The following is a 27,987-nucleotide window of genomic DNA, read 5'->3' on the forward strand; positions in this document are numbered from 1 at the left end:
AGCCCAAAATATAGCAACTCAGGATAGAAGCTTCAGCTTTGGCTTTTAATAAATTAAAACGGACACATGACCACCCACTAACCCTTTGGGCAGTGTTCAGTCCTAGAGGGGGGAGTGACCAGGTGGGACAGCCCATCCCCTGGGCCTGTGCCCTGCCTCCTCCCTGTGGGTTGGCCTATCGAGAACTGCTGTCAGGGAGTCTGGACAGAGAGCTTGTGGCTGAGGATTGCATGGCACTAGCCACGGCCCAGTGTCCAAGCTCAACAGAAGGAAGACAGCGGCCTTCATGGCCAGGCTCCGGTAGCTCCAGCCTTGCTCTGGGCAGAGGCAGAGGCAAAGGAAGGGCAGTGGGGATGGGGCTGAATTGGTCTCAGTTTCCTTTTTTTCCCTTCAATCTTATATATTACAAAAAATTTGTAATATTCTGACTACCAGATCACATATCCTAGATGTTTTCACACCAGACCACATGTTCCAATTTTTTTGGTTTGGAATATGGGGTCAATGGCTACAAGGCTGTTACTCGAGGACACTTTTCCCATTTCTGGAAAAAGAGCAAAGGAATGGGAGCTGGGAGAAACGAGCTGGGAAAAGGCAGGCTCCAGGCCAATGTGGCCCAGCACTGTCTTTGGTTCGGGCATGTTGGAAGCTGCAGGAGCCCTTGACAAAGAGTGGGATGGAACCTGAAGGTGAGGCGATGCTCAGGGACCAACTGAATGATTCCATGAATCTCTTTCCTCCCCCTGCCAACAAAGGTGCAGGATGTGGTTGACACCACCCCAGGCCTGGGCACCCATATTTTCTTCTCCTTGTTTTGCACAAATTACATCCTTAAACAAAATATCCAAGTAGGCTCCTTCCCTCTCGCCACCCTGCTCTTCCAAGTAGCTTTGTGCAGTGTATTACCAGTCACCCCTCCCCCACCACCCCAGGGCACTCATGGCTTCTGAGGGAGTGACATTGAGGCCTAGAGCACCTCTGAGTCACCGTGGGATAGGCCTCTGCCTCAGCACACGGAGTGACAAGCTCTCTGCATGGGTCAGGAGCTCCTTAATGTGAGCCAATCCCAGCCCTGCAACCTTGGCCCCGTTCACCTCGAGGATCTCATCCCCCACCCCCAGCAGCCCCGAGTACAGCTTGGCCGTACTTGCATCAGCCATCTCCTGCACGTAGAAACCTGCAAAGGAAAACAGGAGAACTTAACAAGTAATATTAAAGACATGCATCTCTGACATGCGGACCAGGTGGGTGCTATTTTTTGGGGGGGGGTGGGGAGAGGGAACAGGGGCAGGGACAGGTGCTCATACAGGGCACTTCTGCGCACGCGCGCACACACACACACACCCTCATTATTCCCACTCAAAATCACAACTACTTTATATAGAGATATAGTATAACTTCATTTCTCCATCTCCTCTTTTAAAATGCCCTAGTGGAAATAATGCTTTCAGCTGTAATGATTCACATATACCCCAGTGTGAATGAGCTAATCTTAGCTTTTTCTGAGATGAGCTTTGATTGTAGAATAGGAAAATAATGTTTAAAAATAAGGAAAATGGCCTATGACGTGTCCAGCACTGTGCTAAATGGCACTCACAAACAAACTCCATTGCTGCCCTCAAGTCGCCAGAGTGGGGATAAGGCATCACTGAAGTAGCTGAGGCCCAGTGCAAGGCTGGCTTGCTTTCTGGTATTGTCTAGGGCTAGCCCTGGCCCCAGTCTTCCTCTGGTATGGTCCTCACTTGGAACTCGCATTCCTCTGGGCAAAGGCCCAGAAACATAAAAATCCTACCCCCATATTTAAAGACATGGTGGCCCCCTTTTCCCTTCTTCACACACACCTTCCCCCCCACCGCCCCCGAGAGGCCCTGCCTGAACAGTATTTCACCATTCAGAGGTCTCCAAAGTGCATTGGGAGCCTTGGGAGAACCCACTCCTTCCCTGGGTCTGACTCAGGGAATCCACGTTGGTGGGACAGGCTCTGTGGGGCCTCGGGGCTGGATAGGCCGGGTGACCCTCGCCTCTCCTGGCCACACAGTGCAGGAGAGCCTGGCGGCGGGTGCTCCTCTCACCAAAACTTCTGCTGAAACCTTTCAAACCCCTTCAGCTGCTTCCACCTAAGGGATTAGAGGAGGAGCAGGCTCTCCAGGGAAATTTGGTGAACACAGGTGTCTGAGAGCACCAGCCCAGGTCACTGGAGGGCCCAAGGGTATGATTGACACCGGCAGAATTCATGGGGGGTCGGGGAGGACGGACTTATCGAGGCCTCAGCGACCTCCCTGCTGCCAGCCCAGGCTCAGCTGGCTCCCTCCACACTGAACAGCTGCCTGTGCATCACTCCCCACCTCCTCTTCCTGGAACCAGCTTCCTTAGAAGGGACACGAAAGGGCAACTTGCCCGGTTCCTCAGTCTCTGACCTAAAGCCATTTAACACGTCTTGGACCAGTGGGAAGTCATCTCTCTGATTCATGCATCCCAGCTTCTGGCCCCAACAATCAAGCTTTTCAGAGCCCACCCTGTGAAACTTGGGTTTGAATGTACATTGAAATCTCCTCTGAGCACCTGAAGGTTTGTAGCTCTGGGTTTAGCAAATCCAATCTTTTGTCAAGTTCCCTGTCCCTGGGCTGAGTTGGGGAGCCCCTTTCGGTGCTTCTCAGCCACCTTAGCCTTTCCTGAGAGGCTGTCTCCATCCAACACGATACATCTGTCATCTTGATTGCACAGGCTTCTGTCTCACAGGCCCTATCTTCTACCTCTTCCATCTGAGTGTTTGAACTGCTTGCTGGCCTATCTGCATGTTGGAAAAAGGCAGGTAAAATGGAGAGGGGTAGAGCCTGTAGAAATGGCTGCTATACAGCAGGATGTGAGGTGGGGAGTGTTGAGAAAACTCAAAAGAATGCAGCCAGAGTCAGACCAGACACTGATGTCACACCAGCCATTTGGGAGAGACTCTGGGGTAGGTTTTACAACTGAAAGTCATGACAAAAATTTGACAGAGAGACTGCTATTGTAGGCATTTATTGGCTGCCGGACACGGCCTTTGTTAAGGATGTATGCTCTTTATGCTACGTTAGAAGCAGAAGGCAAAGCCTGCTATTCTCTCATGCTTGTATAGAATCGGATGTGGTAGGCAGCGAGTTAACACCAGCATCTTGACTCGTTAGCAAGGACTGCAAACCAACCCCAGCCCACAGCGTCTCTGAGGCCCAGGAAAAAGGACCCTTGGCTGCGGGAGGATGGCTTGTGGCCTGGAGGCCCTGTTCCGCATGCATGGGGATCTCCGTGACATCCGACGGCTAGCTGCAGCAGTAGAGGCAGGACACCACCTGGGCAGGACAGGGAAGAGCTCTCACCAACCAGGTGAGGGAGCCTGGGAGAGTGGGCCAGGGCAGAGCCGGAGGAGCACTTGGTGATTACAGACCCCTGCCCATCAGAACTCCATGGCAGGTGATGGGGGAGGGGCTCCCACTGCCTGCAGAGGGGCCTAAAGGGACTTTTGGGGAGTATGGGGGGCAGAGTACATGCTTGGTTGTATATGATCTCACACTGACAGATGATGCCAGTTCCCACCTGGAATTCTGCTCCCCAAGTACATTCTCTTTCTGAAGAGGAAAGTGAAGAAAAGCACCAGGCACCTTTCTTTGTGGGCCCCTGAATGCTCCTTCTGACCACCCTCCCCCGCCCCCTCCCCCCCCCCGCCCCCCCCCCCCCCGCCAGGGTCTGGGAGCCAGGATGCCTGAGAACCTAACCCTCAGAAGCCAGCTATGAGGGAGGGACCTGGATGCACAGGCAGGCAGGCACATTCCCAGACACACTCAGCAGCTGGAGGAGGGAACCATTTAAACACATCGGCCACATCAAAGGGACTGCCTCTGAGAACTGGCAAGCACAAACAGTCTCCCTCTGGCTCCCCAGTGAAAAGCTGGCCTTCAAGATTCTGATTTTAAGAATGTCATCAGACAGCAGAGGGACAGTGGGGTCAGGCCTGCCAATAGCTACCCCCTCCCGCAGCCCCTGTGGGGAGAACTCTAGTCCTTTTGATAAGAGGTTCTCTGAGCCCAGAGCTCCACTGCTCAGCCAAAGACCAGAAAAAAACCCTCTGACCGCCAGTGTGGTTTGCTAAGGTCCCAGGGCTGTGGGGCCCAGAAAGCAGAGGGAGCATACCTGAGTCCCTGCGCCCATTCCCGGAGGCCACACAGAAACCAAAAGTGCCCTCTGGGGAGCGTTGCAGCTGCAGCTGACTGGTGCCGTCTGGAAACACCTCCACTACACGGCCCACTGTGCGGGCCAGGCTGGGGGCACCCACATCCTCTACGCTGAGCGCACGCCGGGGTGGGGCCTTGGCTAACCTGCATGGAGAGCGGAGACAGAGTGAGGGCTACGAGGGCTGGCACTGGGCTCCAGCCCCTTGGCTTAAAGAAGACTTGCCTCTCCACTGACGCCTGGGGCTCCAGCATGAAGAGCCTGCTAGGGCTGAGACTGGCACACCCGTCTGAAGCTCCCAAGCCTGCCGCTGCACCAGAAGCCCCGCCCATGAGCAAAGTTTTTAACCTTTTCAGGTGCAGAGAATTCTCTGAGAACCTGATGAAAGCTGTAATTTTATATAAAATTTCCAGGAGTTAACGGACACCCTGAAGTCCCTCCATGGAACTCCAGGTAAAAGCAGCTAACCTAGAGGGTCACAGGTCAAGGGCCTTCTCCAGGCAGGGTCATAGGTCAAGGGCCTCTTTTGAGGTCCCTGTCTCTGGATCTTTAATTTGATCTTTAGCTGAGCTAAGGAAACTCTCTGAACATTCTGATTTCAAGATGTCATCAGACAGCAGAGGGATGGAGGACTCAAACCTCCCAACTCCACCCCTTTCAGCACCCCACACCTTCTCAAAGCTCAGCTGCACATGAGGTGCGGGTTCCAAGACTCCTGTGGCACCTGAGGCTCAGAGAATTGGCCTCCCTTTCTCTTTAATGGGATTCCATTCAGGGCCATGCTGCTGAGGCAAGAAGTTAAGCTTATAGCTCCATTGTCCATTCTTAGTTTGTCCTCCAAACCACTTGTCCACTTGCTCACTCTTACCTGCCAGGTTCACTGTGGTCCCCTGGCTCCCCTACCAGGTACAGGCTGGACCGGTCCACCTTGCCACTCAGCAGAGAATGGAGGTTCTGAAAGGAGGCAGCTTTCCGACGTTGGTGAGAGGATGACACCTAGTGGTAAAGGTCCAATATTGCAGGTGAGAAAAGCCACCTGGCAAGGGGTTGACAGAGACTTGATCCCAACCCTGAATCTGAGGGCCCTCTCTCAAAGTAACAGTAGGAGTTTTTGTCACTACTTCAAAGTGCTCAACAGGAATCACCATAATTTACTCAAGTAGATGGGTCTACACAGGTGATATGATCTGAAGCTTCCAGGTTTTGGGTTTTCTTGGCTGAAATAACTTAGTACTATAACACTAATTACCACACTTACTAAGAAAATTAATTTTCTTGTTAAAAAAAGTGAAATAAAATTAATTATAGAATAACAAACACAACTTTAGAGTTAAAATGTTAGTGTTTTTGCTATTCTTTAGTATATCTATCCTTTTTATGGTCAGTTACATTCAAAATTTTTAATCTAAGTGTGCACCTTAAACCATTGTGAATAAAAAGATGGGAAAGACAAAAGTCCCTTGAGGACTTCCCCCAGTGGTGGGTGTGGGGTGGGCACAGGTAAGTTAAAAAAAGCCCTAAATGCAGTAGGAAGTGCTCGGATGAGAGTGCAGACGATGTGCAGGTAAGCAGAAAGGGACTTCGTGTAGCTTAGGAGGTCTGGGGACACTTAGAGGAGCTGACCCCCGAGTGAGGCTTGAGGCAGGGACTCGGGAGGTGAAAACAGGGGCAGAATGCTCCAGGCAGGAGAAACAGCAGGTGTGAAGATGTGGAGAGACGAGGGAAAACACGATCGGCTCTGGGTCATATGCATGATCTGGTGCAGTGGTCGGCAAACTCATTAGTCAACAGAGCCAAATATCAACAGTACAACGATTGAAATTTCTTTTGAGAGCCAAAAACCGACTTCTGCGCATGGGCCACGAAGTTTCAATCGCACTGTACGTGCGCGCCCGCACGTGGTATTTTGTGGAAGAGCCACACTCAAGGGGCCAAAGAGCCGCATGTGGCTCGCGAGCCGCAGTTTGCCAACCACTGGTCTGGTGGCTAGGCTGCAGAGGTGATGGGAGGCGGGTTGGAGCAAGGGGCCAGCCCTGGAAGGACCTCGGATGGCCTGCTAAAGAGCCCCTGAGTGATGCTCATCTGAAGAGTTACAAAATCTGATCTGTGTTCTAGAAATCCACCCAGTGAGGAGCCCATTCGGAAGGTGGGGGTAGGAATGGTAGGGAGAAGCAGACTTTAAAACAAATGTTACAGACATGCATTACATTTGGAATCCATGCTCTAGAGAAATAAGGCATATTATCAAGAAATTGACTAGGGGGTTGGAGCTGATTTATATCGGAGTTCAAGAAGGCTTCCTGGGAGAAGTCATGTTAACTCAGACCTGAAGAACAAGCAGGAGTTTCCTGAGGAGAGCCTTCCAGATGCAGGTTTAAAGGTAAAGAGCCACAGCCACTGGAGGATGTGGGAGCATCAGGAGGGGGCGGGTGAGAGAACAGGGCCGCTGCCCACTCAGGAGGGTAAAATGGAAACCAAGCTGCTGCAGCATCCACCACCCCCTCCCCCCCGCCCCTTACCCCACACCTGGCGGCACAACGGTCTAACAGGAAGTCATGCGCCCTGAGCTATGTCATGAGTAGTTTTAGGTGAGACAGATGGGTTCTTCTTTTATCCTCTTTTTCCAGTTCTTGCACATTTCTTTCTAGTGCTCAGTCCGCCCTTTCTCACCAGCTTGTTCTCTCTCTTCATCCACTCGGCTTACATTGCTGACAACACCTCTACTACACTAACATCGTTGTCACTTCCCTAGAGGGCTTTACAGAGGCCAGAGCTCTGAGGGCAACACACCAGGTGCCCTGGCTCAGATATACAGGGGACAAATCTAACTTCATGGGGAAAGTGAATTCCTGGAGCATGGTGTCACTCTCGGATCCTCTTCCCAGCTTATATAAGGCTGTTTTGTTTCTGTTTTTGCCTTCCATTCATTCATCCAGCAAATACTTATTGAATGTCGACCACGTACCAGGTAGTGTTCCTGTAGCCAGACTGAAATGGAATTTTCATTCAGTCTGAAAATAAAAGGCCCCAGTACGGCAAACCATAATCACCTGCTTCCTTCCGCCCAGGGAGGGGAGCAGAGACTAGACTAGAAGAACAAACATAATACCTGGAAACACCTGGAACAGAACAGGGTTTTCAGAAACCTAGCTGAGTCAGTGAGCTGCTGTTGGTTTACCCTGAAGCACATGGGGAGGGAGAATTCAGCAGGCTGCCCTGCATCCACTCACTCACTCACTGTGCATTATGTCTACTATATTCACCATTGTACTAAATATTGGGGATATAAAGATGAATGGTGTTCCCTCAAAGAAGTCACACTCCAGTGAGGAGAGACAAACAAGAATAAATTAAAACACATGTTCAAGTTCCACCAAGGAGGGTAGCCCAGAAGGAGATAAAAACACAGAGCAAGGAAGGGTAGGAAGGATGGAGAATGCAATGGCTAAAGTGTCCTTGGATGAGAAGACATTAGCAGGTAGAGAAGGTGGGAGACAAGAAAGATGAAGGCTGAAAGTCAGACAGGTGTGGCCTTCATGACAGAACTTCAAGGTCAAGGACAACTGGGATGAGTGTTAGAAGGAGAGTAATGAGAGATGAAAGCAGTCAGATCACAGAAACCCTCTGGCACTGTCAAGTGGCCTGAACTTTATCCTGAGAGTGATAAGGGACCAATGGCCTATATGAAGGAAGGGAATGGCAAGCCAGATTTGCATATCAGAAGGACCACTCTGGAAGCCAGTGGAGAAAGACAGACAGGAATGCCAGTCTGAAGGTCCTTGAGGTAATCCAGGAAGTGATTTGTGCTAGACTAATGGTCGCTGTGGCCATGAAGAAGGTTCTAGGGAATGACCAGGCAGTAGACTCCAGGTCTTGGCAGAGGTGACAGAGTTGAGGGAGGGGGAGAGGAAGGTTTAGGATGAGTCCATACTGGAAAGCTGGAGGGGAAGTGTGGGATGCTGCTACCATACTGTGTCCTGGGGACCCAAGTCTCAGAGATCAACTGTGGGGAGGCAGGAGCCTCCTCTTCTCCACCTTAGCCTCCGCACTTCATTTCTCCTTTCACCTTTTGTTCCAATGGTGCCTACACCACCACCTGCCTCACTCAGCCCTTGTCTGGGCCCTTTGGACTCACCGGATGCAGGGATTGTAACGATGGGGCTCTCTTCACTTTGGGGATGCTGGTGTGTGAAGCCGGACCAGGTGCAGGGGGCTGCAGCTGCTCCACACTGCAGCTGCGGGACTTGCCCAACTTGGGCCGTGTGCCCTGGCCCAAGGCCAAGAAGAACTTTTTCAGCCCCAGGGTAGTGATGCTGCTGCTGGCTTTCTTGTTCCTGTCAGAAGGGGCAGCTGAGGGCAGACAGGGTCCTGCACTGACCCCTGGTAGGTCTCTGAAATGCAAGGGTGGACATGAGGTTGGGAGGAGAGGGCTGTGGAAGCGAGGGCGGACTTCTCCTTAGGGTTCTGTGGGCCCCAGATGAGCCAGTACCACGCCTTGTGGAGGAACAGACAGCCAGGCTGCAGAAAGAAAGGCTGAGTGGAATCCTGCACGGTAGCTTTTAGAAAGAGCAGCTCAGACAAGACCCTTGGTATCACACTCAACAGTGGGTTTACCCAATCATTTATTCATTCATTTGCTCATTCACTATTTCTTTAGAGCCTCGTCTAGGCCTCTCATAAGCACTGGGACATGTGGCAAATGACCTGGGTAAGTGAAAGTGATAAGCAGACAGACAAGGTTCTTACTCTTGGGAGCTTATAACAGCAGACTAAGAAATCAAGGAGAGAAAACATCAGTGACTGCTGAGCAGAGAGAGACAGGGTGGCCAGGGAAGGCCTCTCTGAGGAGATGACATTTAAACTGAAAGTTAAATGGCAAGAAGTCAGTCCCACCAAGCCCAGAAATGAGAGCTCCAGGGAGAAAAAAAAGCTGGCAACAAAGCTCGAGGGCAGGAAGGGGCTCGGTGCATTCAAGAACATAGCAGGGCCAGGCCATTAGGACTTGGATATCATCATGAGCAAGGGACAAGAAGCAGGTGGGGTCAGACAGGCAGATTACATTGAACACATAAACCAAGGTAAGAGGTTTGAATTCTATTCCAAGCTAAAGGAAAAACATGATGGGTTTTAAGTAAGGGAAATGACATCATTGAATTAAAGTTTTCAAAAGATACTTTTGACTATTGTGTGGAGAAGGAACTAGAGGGGGCAAGAGGGAAGGCAGAGAGCAGCAGGGCTGTTAGAGTTGCACAGAAAGATGTAAGGCAGCTTAGACCAGGAGAAATGCAACACGGGTGGGCCTGGGGCTGGAGAGGACTGGCCAGTGGGTTGGAATCGGAGAGAAGGAAAATGAGGCAGCTAAGGTGATGCCCAGATCTGGGAGTGAGCACTGTGGAGTGGTTCTGTGTTCGCTGGGAAGAGGTCCTGGGGAAAGCGGTTTTGGTCGGAGCGATCAACAATTCAGCTAGGCTCTCAGAAACCCTGGTGGACATATCAGGGGAAACTGGATGCACAAGTCTGGAGTTTGGGAGCACACAGGGCTGGAGATGGAGACTTGGCTTTCAGTGGCACGTGAAGCCTTGGGTCATATGTCACCATGAATGATGCATAGCAGAGAAGAGGCAGCCCTGGCTAGAGGATGGCTCCCCAGAACAAGGACTCAGACAACACGCTAAAGAGAGAATGGCAGTGTGAATGCTGAGCTCTCTCCTCAGCATCTGGTTGTCTGCAAGCCCAGAGCGAGGAACAAGTCCTCTCAGACAGACTGTCCCAACCTGGGGCACCTTGAGGGCTGAGACTGGCTGGCCAGCTGTGCCTAGCACAGCACCTGGAGCTTGAGGCCATTCAATGAATGCTTGGTGAATAAATAATCAAGCACATTAGATTGGAAATGTTTGGGAGAGGAACATTGGGGTGCCATGGTTAGATGTAAGTCTGGGAACCCTCCGAGGATTTGGGAGCAGTGAGGTCAGTCATGCTACCACTCCAGGGGGGCTCTTTCTTCACTTAGCACCTCCCACCCCCCCAACTCCTATGGGCAGGGCTCACTCTTGCTCCTGTCACTCACTGGGATGACACAAGCCCTTCAGAACTTGACTCTGTCCTCTGCAGGCCTCCCTCTGGTTCCTGGCTGGACTCTGGGTCTTCTAAGGCCAGGGAGAAGGTGACACCCATGGAGCTGATGGTGCCAACACCTGCGGAGGTGAGAAAGTCATGGATTCCTCCTGCAACAACCACAGCATCCCTCCCATGTCACTGACCCATCCCATAGGGGAGGGGACAGTCCCAACCCAGAGGCAGGAGAGCCAGAGAAAGCTGGAGAGAGGCAGTGGTGAGACCCACAAAACAGGGTCAGGGCCTTATTTATTGCTGTTACCCCATTTCCCCGCCACAATACTGGTGCACAGTAGCTGATTAATTAATGCCTGTTAAATGAAGGGACTGCTTGTGGTAAGTCCCTCCTTTATCAAGAGACATAGTTGAGAACAGGGGAATATTTTGTATTCCTAAGGCATCTGGAATGTGCTGAGCAATGAGTTAAACCCTCCCCAGAGATTATTTCATGGGTTCCTAGGAGACAGGTCCTATTATTACCCTCAGATTACAGTGGAGGAGCCTGGAGTGTAAAGGGGTTCAGTGAGATGCCCAGGACCTCCTGGCTAATGAGAAGAGGAGCCTCACCTGGGCCTCTGCTCCAGGCCCCGAGGAGGTGAAGGTTGGCTGCCCAAAAAGGTCAGCAGCTCTCAGAATAGAAGACCCACAGGAAGTGGTTAAGGGCAGCCAGCCTAGAGCCCACCAGGGAAGGAAACCACACCTTAGTTCAAGGTGGGGCCTGCTTCCTCAAGGTTCATGTGAGCAAGGGAGGAAGAGGGAAAGTGTATGTCTGTGTGCAGTGGAGGGGTGGAGTAAGTCTTGGCATCCACATCCTCAGTAAGGTCAGTATGGCCTGTCGTCTGTCTGCCCTCTCCTTCTCCATTGTGTCCCTCCTGAGCCAGCCCAGGCCCAGGGCTGCCAGAGCTGTGGGCACATTAAAGCAGGCTGTGTGGGGTGGGCTTGTGTCTTCTGCCTAAAAATAAGTGGCTGAGGTGCTCACCTTAGCTCACAACATCAGGGATCAGAGCTAAGGCTGCTGATGCCCAGGATTTGCCCACATTATGTGGACCCCTTCCAAGGGCAGAGGTGATATCCTACATCCTTTGCCTGCTGAAACACACCAGTCTGCACAGCAGGGCCAGGGTCGGGGAGGGCTCAGGTGCCAGAGAGCAACCCCAGCACTCCTTGTAAGAGCTTTGCCTGCTGGTCACTGTGTCCTCTGGATCAGCGGTCACCAACCTTTCAGACCTCACAGACCACCAGTGGTCCACGGACCACTGGTTGGCAACCGCTGCTCTGGACAGCATGTCTGTGCCTGGCCACGGAAGGTCTCAAGGGCAGGACTGCTGCTGAATTAATTCACTTATTGCATTCATTCCCCACAGTGTCTAGAACAGTGGCTGGCATGTAACAGGTGCTCAAACAATACTGAATGAATGAAATGAAGACATTGAAGGGGCATTTTAGCATTTACTACTCTAAGCAAACAGTAAATCCTAGAGCTGCTGCCTCTCCTAGCTCTGCTGATGGTAAAATTTCCTTGCAGCCCAGGCCTCCAGCAGCCACTTAGCTTGGACCTTCTATACACCCCTCAGGATTCCCAGAGGTCAGAGGCTTCAGCACCACTTTCCCATGCTCTGCCTCCCCAGGGGAGTTGTTAACCCGCCTCCAGGCTGACGTTGAACCCTGCGCCCAGCCCACAGACCCCGCTAGCTTCTCTGATACCTGCCATTGATCTGGGGGCTCCACGGGGCTGCTAGGAATGGTGTGTGGCTATATAACCTATGAAGGTGGGCAGTAAGAGAAGGATGTATGAAACCACAGACTTGGCCTCAGCTCTAGGACTGCCCCAGACTGGGGCCACCTTACCATCTCTGCAGTTCTCCAGGGGTGCCTCAGGCTCCTGACTGCTGGTGCCCTTCTCCACCCTGCCCTCGAGGATGGCGCCCCCCAAGGACTCCCTCAGCCCCCCAGGCACGCTGTTGTTGCAGTTGTTGGTGGAGAGGCTCAGCAGTGGGTGCCTGCCTTGGTGGCTGCAGGGCTGTGTCTGTGGGGGGCTGAGCTCACAGGTCCTGGGAAGTACACTTCCTGAAGGAGGCCGGGGGGTGCCCACAGATTCTCCCTGGTCACCAGGCCTGCGGGGTGCCTTCCTGTGAGGTGCAGGTGAAGTGGTTTTCCTGGAAGAAGGAGGAGTTGGCACCCAGCCCTCTGAGGAAAGGGAAGAAGTTGGCTGCTGGGCCTGGTGTAGGGCAGAGGGCTCTGCATGGCTCTGTTGCAGGGGGATGGTTTCCAGAGATTTGTGACTTTCTATAAGCTGGTCTTGCCTGCCTGGCCCCAAGGGTGCCAGCTTCATGAAGGAGGCCGGGGCACAGGCCTTTCCCCACAGAGCCGAGGAATCCACAGAGGGAGCCCAGTGGTTTCCCAGTCCTGGTCGCAACTCCCCCTGGGGCCCCAGGGAGGCCCTCTCAGGTTCCTGCACAGGAGGCTTGGAGTAAGGGTTTTCTCTGGGGAACAGAGTCCCCTCAGGTGTGTGTCCTCTGCCTTCTTTCACTTCATCTGAAAACTCCAGGAGATCAACCCCAGGCAGGTTGTGCGGGGCCTGAGGGCTCTCAGGTGGCTCCCTTTCCGCCTTCCGGATCCACCTGTGGCCTCCACGAGGCCTGGAGCCCCGCAGTCGGGGGCCACGGGCTCTGAGGGGCTGAGAGGTCCCGGCCTCTTCGCTGTCGGTTCTGCAGCTGTCTGAGGTGTCCGTGCTGTCCAGGGCGGAGTCCACCTCCTCAGGGCAAACAGAGTCTCCAATATGTGTCTCCCGGATCCATTCGGTGCGGGGCCCTTGCTTGGCGGGGAGGAGCCTGAAGGGGGCGCTCAAGCCCCAAGAGCTAAGGGGCTCTGCCAACACTCCCTCCAGCCCACAGGCAGCCTTGTGCTCCTGGAGGACCTTGGGGTCCGGGGCTGCCTTCACAAGGGCAGGGCGTAGGTCCTCGATGCAACTGCCGCAGGCTCGGCAGGTCCTCTCGATGTCCCATGTGGGCGGCCGCTCCGGGAAGGCTTTCCGGTCCAGGTGGCCCACAAGCCTGTGCAGAGTCCGTTCGCTTGCGTCCCTGCGCAGGAGGCCCCGGGCGATGTAGTCTGCGAGCTCTGGCTTGGAGCGCAGGGGGCCCTGGTCTGCCATCTGCAGCGCAGGGCTCAGCACCTGGCGCTGGCGCTGCTGCAGCCGTTCCAGGTAGCGGGACTCGGCCTCTCGGGCAGACTCATCCTCGAAGCGGACGCGAGACGGGGAGGGGCCCCGCTTCGGCCACTGCCCGCTGCTGGACTCCCCGCTGGAGGAGTCACTCGTGCTCCCATTGTGGAGGTTGTCTCTGCAGGCAAAGGGCATCCTCTGGTCGAGGGTTGGGTTTCTCCTGCTATCCCTGATGGGGAGACAGAAGCACGGTCACAGAAGTGAGGAGGAAGGTAGCCTAGGGTACTCCGTGGTAACTATAACCCCAGAGTTACCCCAAATCAGGTTCCTGGGGAGTCAGGCAGCAAACCAGAGTAGCTCACAAGCCCATCCAGAGCCTGAGACAGCGCTAAACAACATCAACAGGACCTTCTTTATTGTGCATTTCCCTCTGTTGCCAGCTCAGCCTGAGTTAAGATGAAACATTATTAAACTCGGGCTTGTACAGAAAGATGAAACCAAAGTCCTCCAGCGTGGTGGTGTGCATGACGCGCGCACGCGTGCACAGAGGAGCACATGAGCCTGGCCACCATGGCATTTGGTAGTGATGACTTGTGGCAGTACTTTATTTGCTATAGAGATTTAATGGAAAGAGTACATTTTAAGTCTCTACAGAGACTGTGTGGGACCAGAAGTTAGGGTTTCTTGCTCTCCCTCTGGGTCCCCAATCATCTTGCTTAGACAAAATTTAGACAGAGTGACGCTGATGCTCCAGATGCTCCCTCTTGTCTGTTCCCACACCCCTTCCTTGTACCTGTCCCACCTCAGCCCCTCAAGCACACGCATCCTGAAAAGTTGTGATAAGAATTACTGTGCTAGGAAAAAGTCTCCGCATTCTGTCACCAATCTGTGCTCTGGGAGACACTGTGCCTGGTGGTCAAGTCAGATCTCACACCAGGGCGCCCTGGAGCCAGGTTCCCTGACTTTCAGACCACTATGCGAATGGACCCATTTTTCTGTCAGAGGCCAGGTGAGTAAGTACCATACTTCTCCCTCCCTGAGGACCCACCTACACCTGGATCACTTTAGGCTGTCAGGACCTGAGGAAGGGGCTGTGGGACAATCACATCTAAAAAGGGATCCAGGTCCTGCCAGCCACATCACTGACCTTAACTTTTATTTTATTTTTTAAAATAAAATTTATTGATTTCAGAGAGGAAGGGAGAGGGAGAGAGAGATAGAAACATCAATGATGAGAGAGAATCATTGATCGGCTGCCTCCTGCATGCCCCGCACTGGGGATCGAGCCTGCACCCTGGGCATGTGTCCTGACTGGGAATTGAACCTTAACCTCCTGGTTCATGGGTCGATGCTCAACCACTGAGCCATGCTGGTCGGGCTGACCTTAACTTTTAATACAAGATGGTGAATTGAGTCACCCTGGAATTCATGCCAAAGATAGAAACAATATTTTTGTTCCCAAAGGAGAACTGAAGGAGAGCTTAATCACATAAGGCACCTTCAACTCAAGTATTAAAACCCAGAGGCCTCCACCAGCAGTGCCGGGACAGTGCAGAAAGGTGCCATGAGGATTTGGAAGACAAGTGCAGAGCAAACAAGGCACTTGGGCAGTGAGCAAATCCCACCCTGCTAAGCTTCTCAGCCAGCAGATACCTCAGTATTCATCCTCGGAGAGGACTCTGTCAGGCTCAGAACCTGGGCTGAATGGCCTATGGGAAGGATGAGAAGGCCATCTTCTAGAGCCCACTTCCTATAACAATGCTGTCCTAACCACACTCTCAATACATCCCACACAAGCTCTACAATTTTAACACAGACACTTTCTGACACAGAAAATGGCACTTATGGTGTCACCTCCCAGGTCCTACATCTTGCTGACATGTTTACCCTCCTGAAATTAGACCCAACAGTCTAGGTGTATCTGTCCCCCAAACGGCAAGAGCGTGTATTTCCAGGAGCTGCTTGATATCAATGCTGGTGTGTTTCCAGGGAATGAAGCTACTGCTACCTCCTCACCTCCTGGCAAAGCCTGTCTGTCTGTTCCGGCTGCCCCAGCCGTCTCCACTAGACCTAGGATACAAAGGCCTTCTGGGGATGGCTCTGCTTGCCTCCACTCTTCCATCATCTTTCACTGCTCTTTGGAAGGAGTGATGCCTCTGGGCTGGGGTGTAGTGAGGCTCCTGCATCTAACCAAGGCCCAGGGCCTCTGTGGCATCTCCATGTTAACTCAGCATGGCTCTCCAGGGTGATTTGACAAGCGTAACCTTTAAAAGCATCTGTAGCAAGCCATCTGGCGTTGATTTTCAGCTCTACCCTCCGAGGATTCACCAGTGCTGCCAAGTCAAAGTAATTCCTTTCTGGACACAGCAGCTGCTAAAGTGGGTCACCTTGCTTTTCGATAGCATTTCTACGGCCAGGAGACAGGCTGGCAGAGGAGAACCTACTTTAAGGTCAGTGATTGGGTTGTTGTGAGCTGCTGACATGATTCAGGGAAGAGGAAGCATGCACAAGTACATTTACGCAGTCAAGTATATTTTGCAAATAGACTTGCCTATGTGAGGCTATCCAATCCAACCTGTATACCTATGGAAAGTGAAACAGGAGGGTTCCATGGAAGTCTAAGGCTCTGGCCCCCACATATATGCAGAGAATAGTTAGGTTGCTTCAGAGAAGCCATGCCCATTCATAACTAGTGCTCTCCAGCCAGAAGAAGACAAGGCACAAAATGTGGAAATAAAAGGGTAGCCTGTTTGGCACCTGTTGCCAGGTTATGGGGTCTCCTGAGCCCCTCTCCTAAGGGTCACAGTGACACTGAACACAGAGGCAGGCCACAGCCCTCTGCTCATGCTGGAGTCATCTCAGTGGTGCTGTGAAGGTCCTCACCCTTTGATGAGTGGGTTCAGCATCCTCCATCAAAGAGCATGTGGTCCAGTTCCACTGAGAATCCTCATTTCCTCTAGTGCCACGTGTTGATGAAAACTGGCAGGCCCACCATGCCCACCATGCCATGGAAACCACAGGCCTTGTCAACCACAGAGAGGGTCCTGCTCAGGCCTGGTGCAATCTGATTTGGGCTGGCAGTCTCATCTCAGGCCCAGAACTCCACATGTAAGTGGTTCCTTGCAGTGCACCGTACATGGAACAATCACAATGATGGTGACAGGGTGTCACTCAGGGAGCAGCCACATATGTGAAGTGCTGGTCTGAATGTCCTTGAACTTGTTTCTTTCCCATCTCTCCATCCTTGATGCACTCAGGCTCACCCACAGCTCCAACATCATGAAAACAGGATAATACCCAAATCTGCAGTTCTGACCTCTCTCCTCCTCTACAGATCCCATAACCAACTGCCTGATAAGGGTCTCCAGTGGGTGTTCCGGGGCTAACTCCCTTCAAAGCCTGACCCTGCACCTAGGCTTCACCCCTTGCCTAAGGTCCCATTGAACCTTCAGAAACCAAGTCAGAACCCTGGGCTCCGTCCTGGATGCCTCCCCTCTCCTACTTCCTACATCTATTTAATTACGGTAGTCCCCCCTTTTCTGTGGATTCGCTTTCCGTGGTTTCAGTTACCTGCGGTCAACAGCTGTCAGAAAATATTAAATGGAAAATTCCAGAAATAAAGAATTCATAAGTTTTAAATTGCATGCCATTCTCAGTTATGTGATGAAATCTTGCACTGTCCCACACCATCCCACCAGGGACATGAATCATCCCTTTGTTTAGTGTGCGTCCACACTGTATATGCTCTCTGCCCATTTGTCACTTAGTAGCTCTCTCAGTTATCAGATCAACTGTGTGGTATCGCAGTGCTTGTGTTCAAGTAGCCCCTATTTCACCCAATAATAGCCCCAAAGAGCAATAGTAGTGATGTTGACAATTCGGATATGCCAAAGAGAAACTATAATGTGCTTCCTTTAAGTGAAAAGGTATGAATATAGAGGAAAAACATAGGACATATAGGGTTCAGTACTATCTCTAATTTCAGGCATCCATTAAGGGTCTTGGAACATATCCCCAGTGGACAAGTGGAGACTACTCTAAATTACTTTTAAGAGGTAACACTCACAGAGTACTCACTATGTGCTAGGAGCTATTCTAAACACTTTACATGTATTTATTAACTCATATAACCCTCACAACAACTCTGTAACATAGGCACTATTATAATCCCCATTTTGCAGATGAGGAAACTGAGGCACTGAGAGTTCCCCAAAGACACACAGCTAAAAAGTGGCAGAGTCAAAATTCAACCCAGTGGTCTGGTTCCAGAGTCTTCTAACCAATTCTCTGCTGCCTCATTAAAGCTGCTTACTTCTGGCTCTCAGTAATCTCTTGTCTCCAAACCCTCCTCCCTATCACATTGCACCAGGAGCATGGTGCAGTCTCCTCACTGCCCCCAGAACCCCAGATCCAAAACATCCTTGCAGCCAGGACCACTTTACTGAATCACAAACGTGATCATGCTACTCACCTGCTTAAAACCCTTTGTGATGCCTCGCTGTTATGAGAGACATGCAAACTGTTCAGCAGGCCTGGAGGCTTCCACGACTGGCCTGCATGGAGCTCTCTGGCCTGCACACCATGCATCCAGCAGGTCCTCAGGCTCCAGCCTGGCCAAACTCCTGAGCACAGTGCTTCTGCTCATGGTTTCTGCCCTGGGATGCTCACCCCTGCCTCCCTCATTTGTCCAGTGAATATTCATGTCTCCTTCAAGCCCCAACTTAGAAACCACCTCCTCTTGAGCCTCCCAGTCCTTCCCAGGTGAAGGTACAGACTTCCTGCCCTACTCGCACATCTTTCCTACACCACGATCCACAGAATTGTATTGATCCCCTTGCCTGCCTTTCTCCCTGGAGACAGTGACTTTTGTCCCTCCAGGGAGCTCGGATTATGTTTCATTCATCTTTAAATCCTCAATGCTTAACACTCTAGGCCCTCAGTAAAAGTATGTTGACCAACTAAATGAATTAAAGCAAGCACCCGATATGGGAAACACACACACACACACAAGGGAGGAGTGAGCAGAGGCATTTTGGCTAGGTCCCATCTCTTTTCCCTGGCCCAGGCCCCACTCACCAGCCACCCTGGTCAATGGTGGGTATGATATCATGGCTGGCACGGAGGGGTCGGGTCCTGGCCTTCATACGGGCTCGCTGCAGCAGGTGCTTGGCTTCCTCATGCCTGGGGCTCCTCAGCACGGGCTCCGGGTTGGGGCCAAAGGTCCTGCAGGGCGGCACACAGGCAGGAGCAAGTGGGGGAGGGATTAGAAGAAAATAACACGGATTAGGAGGGCTTTAACAGTATCTAGCACGGCTATGCCAGGAAAACCCTGCATGGGCCGCCTTCCTTGCCCAACTTCCACAGAAGGCACCCGGCCCTGAGCTACTCTGGACAGGGCTGCAGAGTTGGCCCGCCTTGGACATCTGCTCAGGGACCAGAGAAAGAGACCCCAGGAAGATCTAGAAAAGTGTAGAGGAGTCTCCATATTACTTTATTGTTCCTTTCCCAGCAGACAGCAGGAGTGATATGGCTGGGGGAGGGAGAGAAAAGGGCCTCGGTTGTTGGGTTGGGCCTGTGCCCAGCCAGATGGTCTTTACACGCATCATCTCCCCCTCTCCTTCTGTCTCTTTGTACCCACACATGCCCTCTCGAGCTACCGAGCACCACCCTGAGCTCCCCTCACAGGCACAAGGACTCAGGGCTCTGCCCATTGCAGCTCTACTCCTTGGAGAAATGACATTTTTATAGGTCCTGGTGTTTTTCTGCCTCAGTCCCAATCCAGACCCGTCAGGCATCCGTTGAGGGCTGGGAGAAATTAAGCTGGACCCATACCAAGTTGGCAAATGGCTTGATTTTCATAATTATAAGGGTCCTCACCAGCCTCATCACCTACACATTGTGCTGCCTCCCCAGCCAGTCCAGAGCTGCAGAAAATGACAGCAGCCCTTTTTCAACGCTGTCTTGCAGACAGTGACATACAGCCAGCGCCGGGCTACAGCAGTAAGAGCATCCCCACAGCCTCCCACTGATAAGATGTTTCTCTCCACAGAGCTCACACTCCCAGCCAGGCTGGCCAAAGGCAGGTGTTCTCTCCATTTGACAGATGAGGGTGTTCCGGAGCAGACAGGCACACTTGGCACATTGCTCAAGGTCGAACATCAGTTGAGAGCAGAGCAGACGATAGCCAGCCCACTGCCTTCAGCATCCTCCCCATACCCTCTGTCCCCTTTCCTTCCTGGATCCCAGGACAGGCTGAGGATGTTTGTGGCTAGAGTCAGACATGCTCTTTGATGTGACTTTAGCATCCCCCGTGGCTGCCCCGTCCTCACCAGGGAGGTCCACAGGAGGAAGCTCAGGCAGGGAGAGGCTCAGCAGACCTAGATCTCTGCCTGCCCCATTCCCACCCGTATGTAACCTGGAGAAATGGGCCTTGTGCTGATAGGGAGAAGGTGCCAAGTAGTTTCCTAGGTGACAGGTGACAGATATGTGAGTGGCATAACTCTGAAGTCCTCTTGGGACATCCTTAGAAAAGCTCTGGGCAGTCTAGGATTTTTTCTTTTTCCCTCCGTCCCTCCTTTCTTTTCTTTCTTTCTTCCTTCCTTCCTTCCTTCCTTCCTTCCTTCCTTCCTTCCTTCCTTCCTTTCTTTCTTTCTTTCTTTCTTTCTTCCCTTTTCTTATTATTTGTGCCTAACCCTGCTTTGAGGCCCAAGAAAACAAAAAGTGCTGCTGATATAAAGGCACCATCTGTGCCTATGAGCCCTGGCAGGGCCCAGGCACAGTTTTGGAACCAGAAGGGTTGACTAGAGTGATGTGCAAGTGAGTCTCCAGGCCTGCTGCCCTGCGAAGCCTCTTTTGGCAGGAGAGGCCTCCCTTTGCACAGCTTCCCAAGCAGGCAGCTCCTCCAGCACACTGCTGAGAGCAGCTCTGCTCCCTGGGGCTCCTGCTCCGACAGCAGAGATAATGAGGTTACCAGCCCGGAGAGCCGCCCCTGCAGCTGCGGGCCTCTGGCTGCCAGCCTGCAAACTCGGAGCCTTCCGGTGACAGCTGCGGTTCCCTGGCTGTCAGAGGGCATTTGTCACAAGACCTGGTGGGCAGGCAGGAGGGCCCCAGGCAGCTGGCCAGATGCTGCCAAGATCGGCCTTGTCCCAGGTTTCCATTTTCTTTCTGTCCCTCAAATTGGAGTGGTTGATTTTTTTGTTTCCCATCAGCTGCCCTGCTTTGGTTCCTGACACACAAAGCTGTTTTTTCCACTGATTAGGAAAACAGGGCTTTTGGGGCGCCTGGAGGCATCCATGCAGTAACCAACTGAGAAAGGGGGAGAGTGGCGTCACCTTCACAGATGGCAGCCAAGGTTAGCGGGGGAGGCAATTCCTAGTCATGGTACACCCTGGAGGGGGCAGGCTCTGCCCAGCCCGTGGAGGGAAGGTGGTCTTTCTCCCATGATAGGGGGCAAGCAAGCGTGGTCCTGAGGGATGGTGAGCCTGCCCCAGTCTAACTGCCCACCTCCTATGGCCCTATCATACTGGTCCACTGCAGGGGTGCTAACCCCAGCAGACAGGCAGGTTCAGACTTTTCCATCTGAGGAAGCCTTTCCAGTCTAATCTGACCTTGGCTTCTGCCAAGGGCACACAGCCCTGGAGCCAAACCCTTCCCATCATGGACTATAACCCACAATCCCAGCTCTCATAATTCTGGGAAGTTTCCTGAAAGGGTTGGGCAGTTAGTACATGGCTAGATAAAGGCAATTCCACCTGAGAATAGTTAGCTTTGGCCACTTTCTTGAAAGCCTGCACATCTGGGCTCATTTGCTAGGGGGTAGGGCACAGGGATCAAGTGGCTGAGTGCTTTTCCTCCCTGGGCCTCAGTTTCCCCATCTGTAAACAGCAGGCATTTAATAGGGGAGAGGACTCACTACCCTGTGAGTCTGCGTCTTTGGCTAGGGAGTCTAGTGTACCCCAAAGTGGGGTGGGGAGACTTTGACACTCTCTCCCTGTGGGGTTCACACCACAGAGGTGTGGCTCTCAAGGAGCAGCAAACCCTACAAACACAAGTGGAATTCCATGTGAGCATTCTGGCCCTTCCCTTTGCCCCTCCAACCACCAGGGTCCTAAGCGGCTTCCCGAGGACAAAGGGCAGCATGTGGCCCCCTCCCCTCTGGTTTCTCCATCCAAGCCAGTTTCTTGTTGAAGGCACAGGCAGGTGGAGCTCTCAAGTTCTCTCCTATCCGGGACAGAGTGGCCTCTTTCTGCAGCCATCATAATCTTGGATTAAAACAATAAGCTCCAACAAGACTGGGTTTAACCCTTTCATCCCAGGAACATGATTTAGGGAAATAATTTGGAATGTAACACCAACTGACATTTCCCAGCTTATAGGATGAGGCAGGTAGAGAAAATATGTAGTGTACAGAACATATATAAACGTTCTGCCCAGTATTTGTTCCATTTTGTATATTATCTAGCCTTTTGATGACCAAGGATAGAGCACTCCTGCTGTCATACTGTGTGTAGTTTCCTGAGTGAGGGGAAGAGGTAAGGAAGGCCTGGGACTTTTTATTCTAGACTGTGTGCTTCATGAGGCAGGGACCTTGTCTTGGTGCCTTCTTCTCCGGGCTGCAGGATGCTGCCAGGCCAGAGCCAAGAGCGGTGGTTCTGGGCAGCCTGCCGAGGCTCATATTCTGGACTGCCACTTACTAGCTGTGTCACCCTGACAGGTTACCTAGGGGGTAAGTCTCAGTTTCCCCATCTGCTGACTAAGTGCTCAGTAGTTAAGTGAGACCTGAGTCTTAAACCTTAAAGAGGTTAGCATAGAGCTGTTCACATTTACTATGATTATTGCTGTTATTAGTAGCACCATTTGTTTGTTAAATTACTCTCACCCCCTCACTGAGTAAAGAATGCAATCCCTAAACAGGAACTGAAACCACCTGCCAAAGAGATCGCCTGGTAGGAGTCTGTAAGGGAAGTTGTGTTTGAAGTGACACACCATCATTGAAGCGAGAGGGGGCGAGGTGGTGCTTTTGCTTTAGACTTTCAAAAACCTTTGACAGGGCTTCACAGAAAATCATCTTCCAGAGAAGAGGCTGTTGGGTAGCAGAGGGAACCAGCTGCCTACCAGTGGTCGGCAAACTCATTAGTCAACAGAGCCAAATATCAACAGTACAACAATTGAAATTTCTTTTGAGAGCCAAATTTTTTAAACTTAAACTTCTTCTAACACCACTTCTTCAAAATAGACTCGCCCAGGCTGTGGTATTTTGTGGAAGAGCCACACTCAAGGGGCCAAAGAGCCGCAGTTTGCTGACCACGGGCCTAGACCATAAACAGGAGCTTCTCTCAGCAGAGAAGGAAGAGAGGGCATCCTTACGAAGGACTGCTTTGAACATGCTTCATTTAACACCTTTCAAAGGATCTGGGTGGAGCCGCACAGAGCTTTCCTAAGACATGAAAGTGTCTCCATCCTTGCCTTCTTGAAGAAGGCTAACAAGTTCCCCACTGGGCTGGTCGTCTGGTGTGTGGGGGCAGGTGTCCAAGACACCCCAGGTAGAGGGACAATGGCCTGCTCAGCTCTGGTGCCCAGGAATTTCAGCCTGACTCCCCAAAGATGACTTATTAAATTGGCTTTCTTGAGCCCCCCTATTCATAAAGGTTGAAACCTGAATGAGATTTTAGTGTGAGGAGTGTGTGAGTGCGATAATGACATGGCATGGAAGTCCCAAGTGGCACTAGCTGTGTGGTAGGGCTTCAAGTGTTAGTTAGCATCCTTCCCTCTCCATCTAGGATTTAGAAAACTAGATGTGTCAGGAGCATGGTATTTGAAAACACTGGTGAATGGTTAAATTACTTTTTCTTTCTAGTTTTGGTCTTGGTGGTTTGGGGAGTGTTAAGAGGGCTTCCCTCTAGTTTTCCTTTGGGTCTATATCTGAATCAGTAGGCAGGATGGGGAATGGTGGGGATAAGCAGGGTGCACAGGCTCGGTCATTCTTTCTTACATTCTTGCCTTGGGTGCCCTCAGGTGTACCTACAGCCCCGAGAATCCTGGGAGGTACAGGTGTGTCGCTTCCCCCATGCTCACTCCTAGGACTCATCATGACCTCCTGATCCTAGGGGCCCAGAAGATCCAGAACCTGACTCTGAGCAAAAATGACTCCAAACACTGGGCTACATGAAACATGTACCAGGCCAGGGTTGAGGCCAATCTCTGAGCAGACAGCAGTGGGCAGCAACTCAGACTCACAACTCAGATGCCCCCCGAACCCTCACTGTAAGTGTACTCTGACCATCCTTCCCAGTCAGGACACTGCCCACCCCCTAATCATCTAGTGTGACCACTTTCCCCAAGACACTGGCATGCAAGCTCTGTGGGATAGCAGGGTGAGATTGGAGAAGAGACCCTTTACATGACCCCAGCACACCACCTCGATTGGGAAAGGAATTGGTGCAGTAAGTGCTTTGCATTTGTACACTTTCCCTAAGGGTTTTTACAACTGTTATTTCCTTACAGACTCACACAGTCCTATGAAATCAACCACACACATACTATTTGTCCCACTTTAAAGATGAAGAAACAGAGGCCAGGCAGGGGGACCGAATCCCACAAAGCAAGAGCACATCGTTTGCAATGTTCTGCACAGTGAGTGGTTTTGCTGAAGTAGCAGGCAGGCCCAGCCTGGGACATGGGGTGACTGGCACCTTCTACTCTGTCTCAGAGTTGACAATCCATAGTGGCCCACTGTCCCCTGATCTGCCCTTGTGCTTTCTCAAGGTCTCTTACTCTCCCATTGATCGGTAAATGAAGGGACAACGGTGAGGAGGGAGAGAGAAAGGGTGCACTGTGAGCTCTTACCTGTTCTGGTCTGAGTCCTGCAGGGAGATGCCTGAGTCCCAGTTCATGTCCCCAGATGGTTGCTCTAGGACCCAGAACAGAAGCAGAGATCAGGGCAGAGCCAGCAACTGGGCTCTCCACTGCCACCTGATGAATGTCAAGGAGAAAGGTGTCTCCAGAAGCCATTTACTTCCCAGATAAACCCGCTCCTCTCCTCTGCCTGTCTCCGCCTGAGAGGTGGAGGCATGGCCTGTCACGGTGGCTGTGGTAGGCCCTGCTGTGGGCTAAGGGGACCACACAGGTCCTCTCGGGAGTGGGTGAGGAGTGAGCTCTTGGAATGGGAAGGAAAGAAGGGACAGAGGTGTCTTCTCAGGCTTGAACACTTGCACAGCCCAGTGGTGCTACTGCCTGAGTTCAGTCCACCTGACAAGATGCTTAGCCACTTTGTGGTGAGGGCACATCATTGGAGGGAGATGCAAAGAGCCTCTAGAAAAGGCTACTTGCCACAGGAAAGAAGCTATGGTAGCCGCCATCCCCAAGCACAGAGGGTGGCCTCCCATTGGCCTGGGGATTCATGGGGGTACTCAGCAGATAGGGCTGGCTGTGGGGTGGTAAACAATCTATGTCTAAGCCAAGAATAAGAGGACATCCTGATGATTCTGGTGACAGGCAGCACTCCTCCCTCTCCTGCCCCATCCCCTGTGCAGTACCCACTTCTGCTTTTCCTTCTGGACTCCCTTCTGCTGTCCCCACCACCCAGACCTGCAGAGTGAGCCTCACCTGATACAGCTCTGTCCCAGGATAGAGTCCGAGCTGGGATTCCCACCTTGGGGGGGCCCTGCCCCCCAACAATGAGCATCTCCTGCAGAAGAAGGCGGTTCCTCTCCACCTGTTCAGACAGGGGCAAGGCGCTGTGCCCAGTGCCCAGAGCCCCCAGGTCTCCGGCTCTCCAGAGGCCCCCCAGCAGGACTGGCCTGGGGACAAAGTCCTCCTCAGAGGTTAGAGACAAGCTATCCAGGTCTTCCCCTGTAACTAGATCATCCTGAAGGGGGCATGGCCTTCCTTTCCTCAGGCTGGGCATGTGGGTAATTTTGTTACAAGGTCTAGAACCCCTAGGTCGTCCTGAAGTGACTCTGTGGATGGGGCTGTCTTGCAAAGAGCTGGACCCTGGCAGCAGACTCCTCTCATGGTCAGGCAGTATCCTTACTGTTTCTGGAGTCCACAGGCTCCTCCCATTGTAGCACTCTAGCCCAGGGGTGGGCGGCCTGGGAGGTCTGGGGCTCTCATTCATGGCAGGTTCCTTCTCATTGACACTGTTGTCCAGCTGTCCTTCGTTCGGGTTCTGAGCATGGAGAACCACAACCGTATCCAGCAAGGGAGACCCTGCTGATGGAGTTCTGGCTCCACCCACTTTGACTCGTCGGCATTTGGGTTTCTTGGGGGTTGGTCTCTCATGGGTAGTGAGGCAGGGGCTTGCCCCCTGTTTGCTTGCTGTCATATTTTCCTTCAAGGCCCTGACCTTGGACTCCAGCACGGAGGGTCCTTGGGACTGTATCCCCCATGCCCTGGGAGGGTGGGGGGCCATATGGCTGGGTGTTCTGTCTTCCTGAGGGCAGGACCAGGGTCTTGGGAGGTGTCCATTATTGAGCTGTGACTCAGTGCCACTTCTCTCCATAGCTGAGGTCACTTCCATGGAGCTGGCTATTCTGTTCCCTATTTTGGATTCTCTGGAAAAAAAAAAATAGACAGAGCTCCTTAGACCCAGCACCTGGCTAGCTCCAGCAACTTCCTGGGTCCCCAAAGTGCCTTCATATTGAGCCCTGTCCAGACAAGAGTAATCTGGGGACAGAGCAGGGAATAAATACCTTGTAGATAATGTGAAAGCACTTTGAAAAGCAAAAATCACTGAATGATACAAAAAGGTATTATTAAATTTAGGTTTTCTAACTCCGTTTTACAGTGGGGGCACAAACATCAAACAACTAATCCTAAGCCAGATGTGGACCAAAGTGAAAAGCCAGGTCAGATCTCCTAATGCCTGGCCTCTTGTTTTCCTGGCAGGTGATCTCAGTGAAGATGTGATATCACACAGGCCCTCAGGATCTGACTGTTGGGTGGAAGGTGTCCCACATCGCCCCCCCCCGCCACACACACACACCCTCCCTCCAAACCACAGGACCACAGCATGGTGCTGTGCTCAAAGGATGGCCATGATCAGTCACTAGCTCCTACCAGCATCTGCTCCAGGCAGGCCTGCAAGTGCTTTCAAACACACACTCTCTCAAATAATCCTCACATCCTTCAGCCAGACAGCATTATTATCCTCATTTTCAGACTGTGAACCTGAGGTACAGCAAGATTATGTCACAGAGGTGCTAAAGGAAGCCGGTTTGGAATGCAAAGCTTTTTGTTTCAAAGCCATGGCTCTTCCAAAGCACTCAGTGGTCACTTAACCCCACTCCCCTTATTCTGTAATGAGAATAATCCAGACTAGAGGGCTCTGGTGACTTGCCAGGACGACACAGCTCCTTGGTGGCATAGTTTGCTGTCAGTCTCTTTATAGGGAATGAAAGTGAGCACAGGATTTTATTCACCAAGTCGTTCTGTGCTCACATACAGACCACAATGTCTTAATATTTACCCTGCTCTCTGAGGAAATGTTCCCTCAATATCATACATCTAGATATGTCTCACTTGAAATAAACTGCATGTATAAAAATCCATATTTACATATATTACAAATTAGGAGTTATTTACTTCATATGTTGACTAAAGAGTCACCATAGAATTATCTTAATTGGTAAGTCCCTCTACTTGTTTATTACAATTTAATTTATACATGTTTCAGGTATGTACACATTTCATAAAGCAAAGTACACACAGTGCAAAATGTCGCATCAGCTTTCATCCAGTGTAGTTTAAGGACTATCTTTAGAAGGCCAAGGTCATCTACTCTACCAGTTAAACTAGGATTTACCAACTTTCTCTTTGCAGCCTAGTCACAGATTTCGCCCTTCTAAGGTTCAATCCAGAGAACAGGGAATTAGAATATAATGGGAGTGGTTTTGGTTAAATAAAAATAAACCTTCTGTATTCCACAGCTAATCCATCTCTAGGGAGACCTTCCAATGGGGCATTGCAGGCGGCCTGGGGAGATAGAAGGTGCTGCTTGGAGTGATTCTATGGCCCAAGTGCTGCATTTGCTCAAACTCAGAAAGGCTAAAATGAAGATGGACATGGAGGGCAGGCCTCCCCCAACCCTTCCAGCTCCGCGGCTCCGCCACCCCGCCACCCCCCAGCGGCCGGCTCCTCGCCTCCTCCTCCGTACTCACTGAAGGCCCCCACTGTCAGGTCTGGCCTCTGGCTCCTCCATCCCCTCCATCCTTGGACCAGCGAGCCCTCCTCTGGTCCCCTCTCCGTCCCAGGCCCCCGGGCCAGGCTCCGCTCCCTGCTCGGCAGTCAGCCCTGGGCCCGGGTGGGGTCCAGCCGCGGCCGCCCTCCGGGTTGGAGGGAAGCAGGTCAGGCAGGGATGGCTGTGGCATCGGCTGCTAGTTCGTGGCTGTGCCACGATGGGGAAAGAAGCCAAGCCTGGCGCCTTCCAGGGCCGGGACAGGGAAAGCGGGAGCGGAGCGCAGACTGGAGGGGAGCGGAAGGGGCTGGAGCAGCGGGGCCTGCCCCGCCCGGCC

At 52.1% G+C, this 27,987-nt stretch overlaps 1 protein-coding gene across 3 annotated transcripts; it reads right to left on the reverse strand.

The window, feature by feature from the left end:
• Positions 1–26: 26 nt before the first annotated feature.
• On the reverse strand, positions 27–27,987 carry KIAA1614. Of its 3 annotated transcripts, none has more exons than XM_080648777.1 (10): positions 27,634–27,987; positions 25,082–26,028; positions 24,323–24,386; positions 18,554–18,700; positions 12,166–13,706; positions 10,271–10,397; positions 8,339–8,594; positions 5,072–5,199; positions 4,165–4,349; positions 27–1,177 (listed from the first exon to the last, which is right to left on the reverse strand). In XM_080648777.1, the coding sequence occupies exons 1-10, from the start codon at positions 27,681–27,683 to the stop codon at positions 984–986; spliced, it is 3,639 nt and encodes a 1,212-aa protein (XP_080504903.1). In that variant the 5' UTR covers positions 27,684–27,987; the 3' UTR covers positions 27–983. The 3 variants fall into 3 exon arrangements, 2 of the variants coding, with proteins under 2 accessions (XP_080504903.1, XP_080504904.1); XM_080648778.1 differs by lacking the exon at positions 27–1,177 and adding an exon at positions 2,992–3,326; XR_013959463.1 differs by lacking the exon at positions 8,339–8,594.

The sequence above is a fragment of the Plecotus auritus genome, assembly GCF_963455305.1.
Source record: "Plecotus auritus genome assembly, chromosome: 12".
NCBI classification, from domain to species: Eukaryota; Metazoa; Chordata; class Mammalia; order Chiroptera; family Vespertilionidae; genus Plecotus; species Plecotus auritus.

Bases quoted from the DNA above. Each gene is read 5' to 3' on its own strand.
- KIAA1614 (XM_080648777.1), bottom strand. From the start codon at position 27,683: ATGGAGGGGATGGAGGAGCCAGAGGCCAGACCTGACAGTGGGGGCCTT. The intron at 24,387-25,081 runs GTGAGGCTCACT...TCTGGGTCCTAG, and splicing joins CTGGGACAGAGCTGTATCAG to AGCAACCATCTGGGGACATG. The intron at 4,350-5,071 runs GTAAGAGTGAGC...CTCTCCATGCAG, and splicing joins GACCACAGTGAACCTGGCAG to GTTAGCCAAGGCCCCACCCC.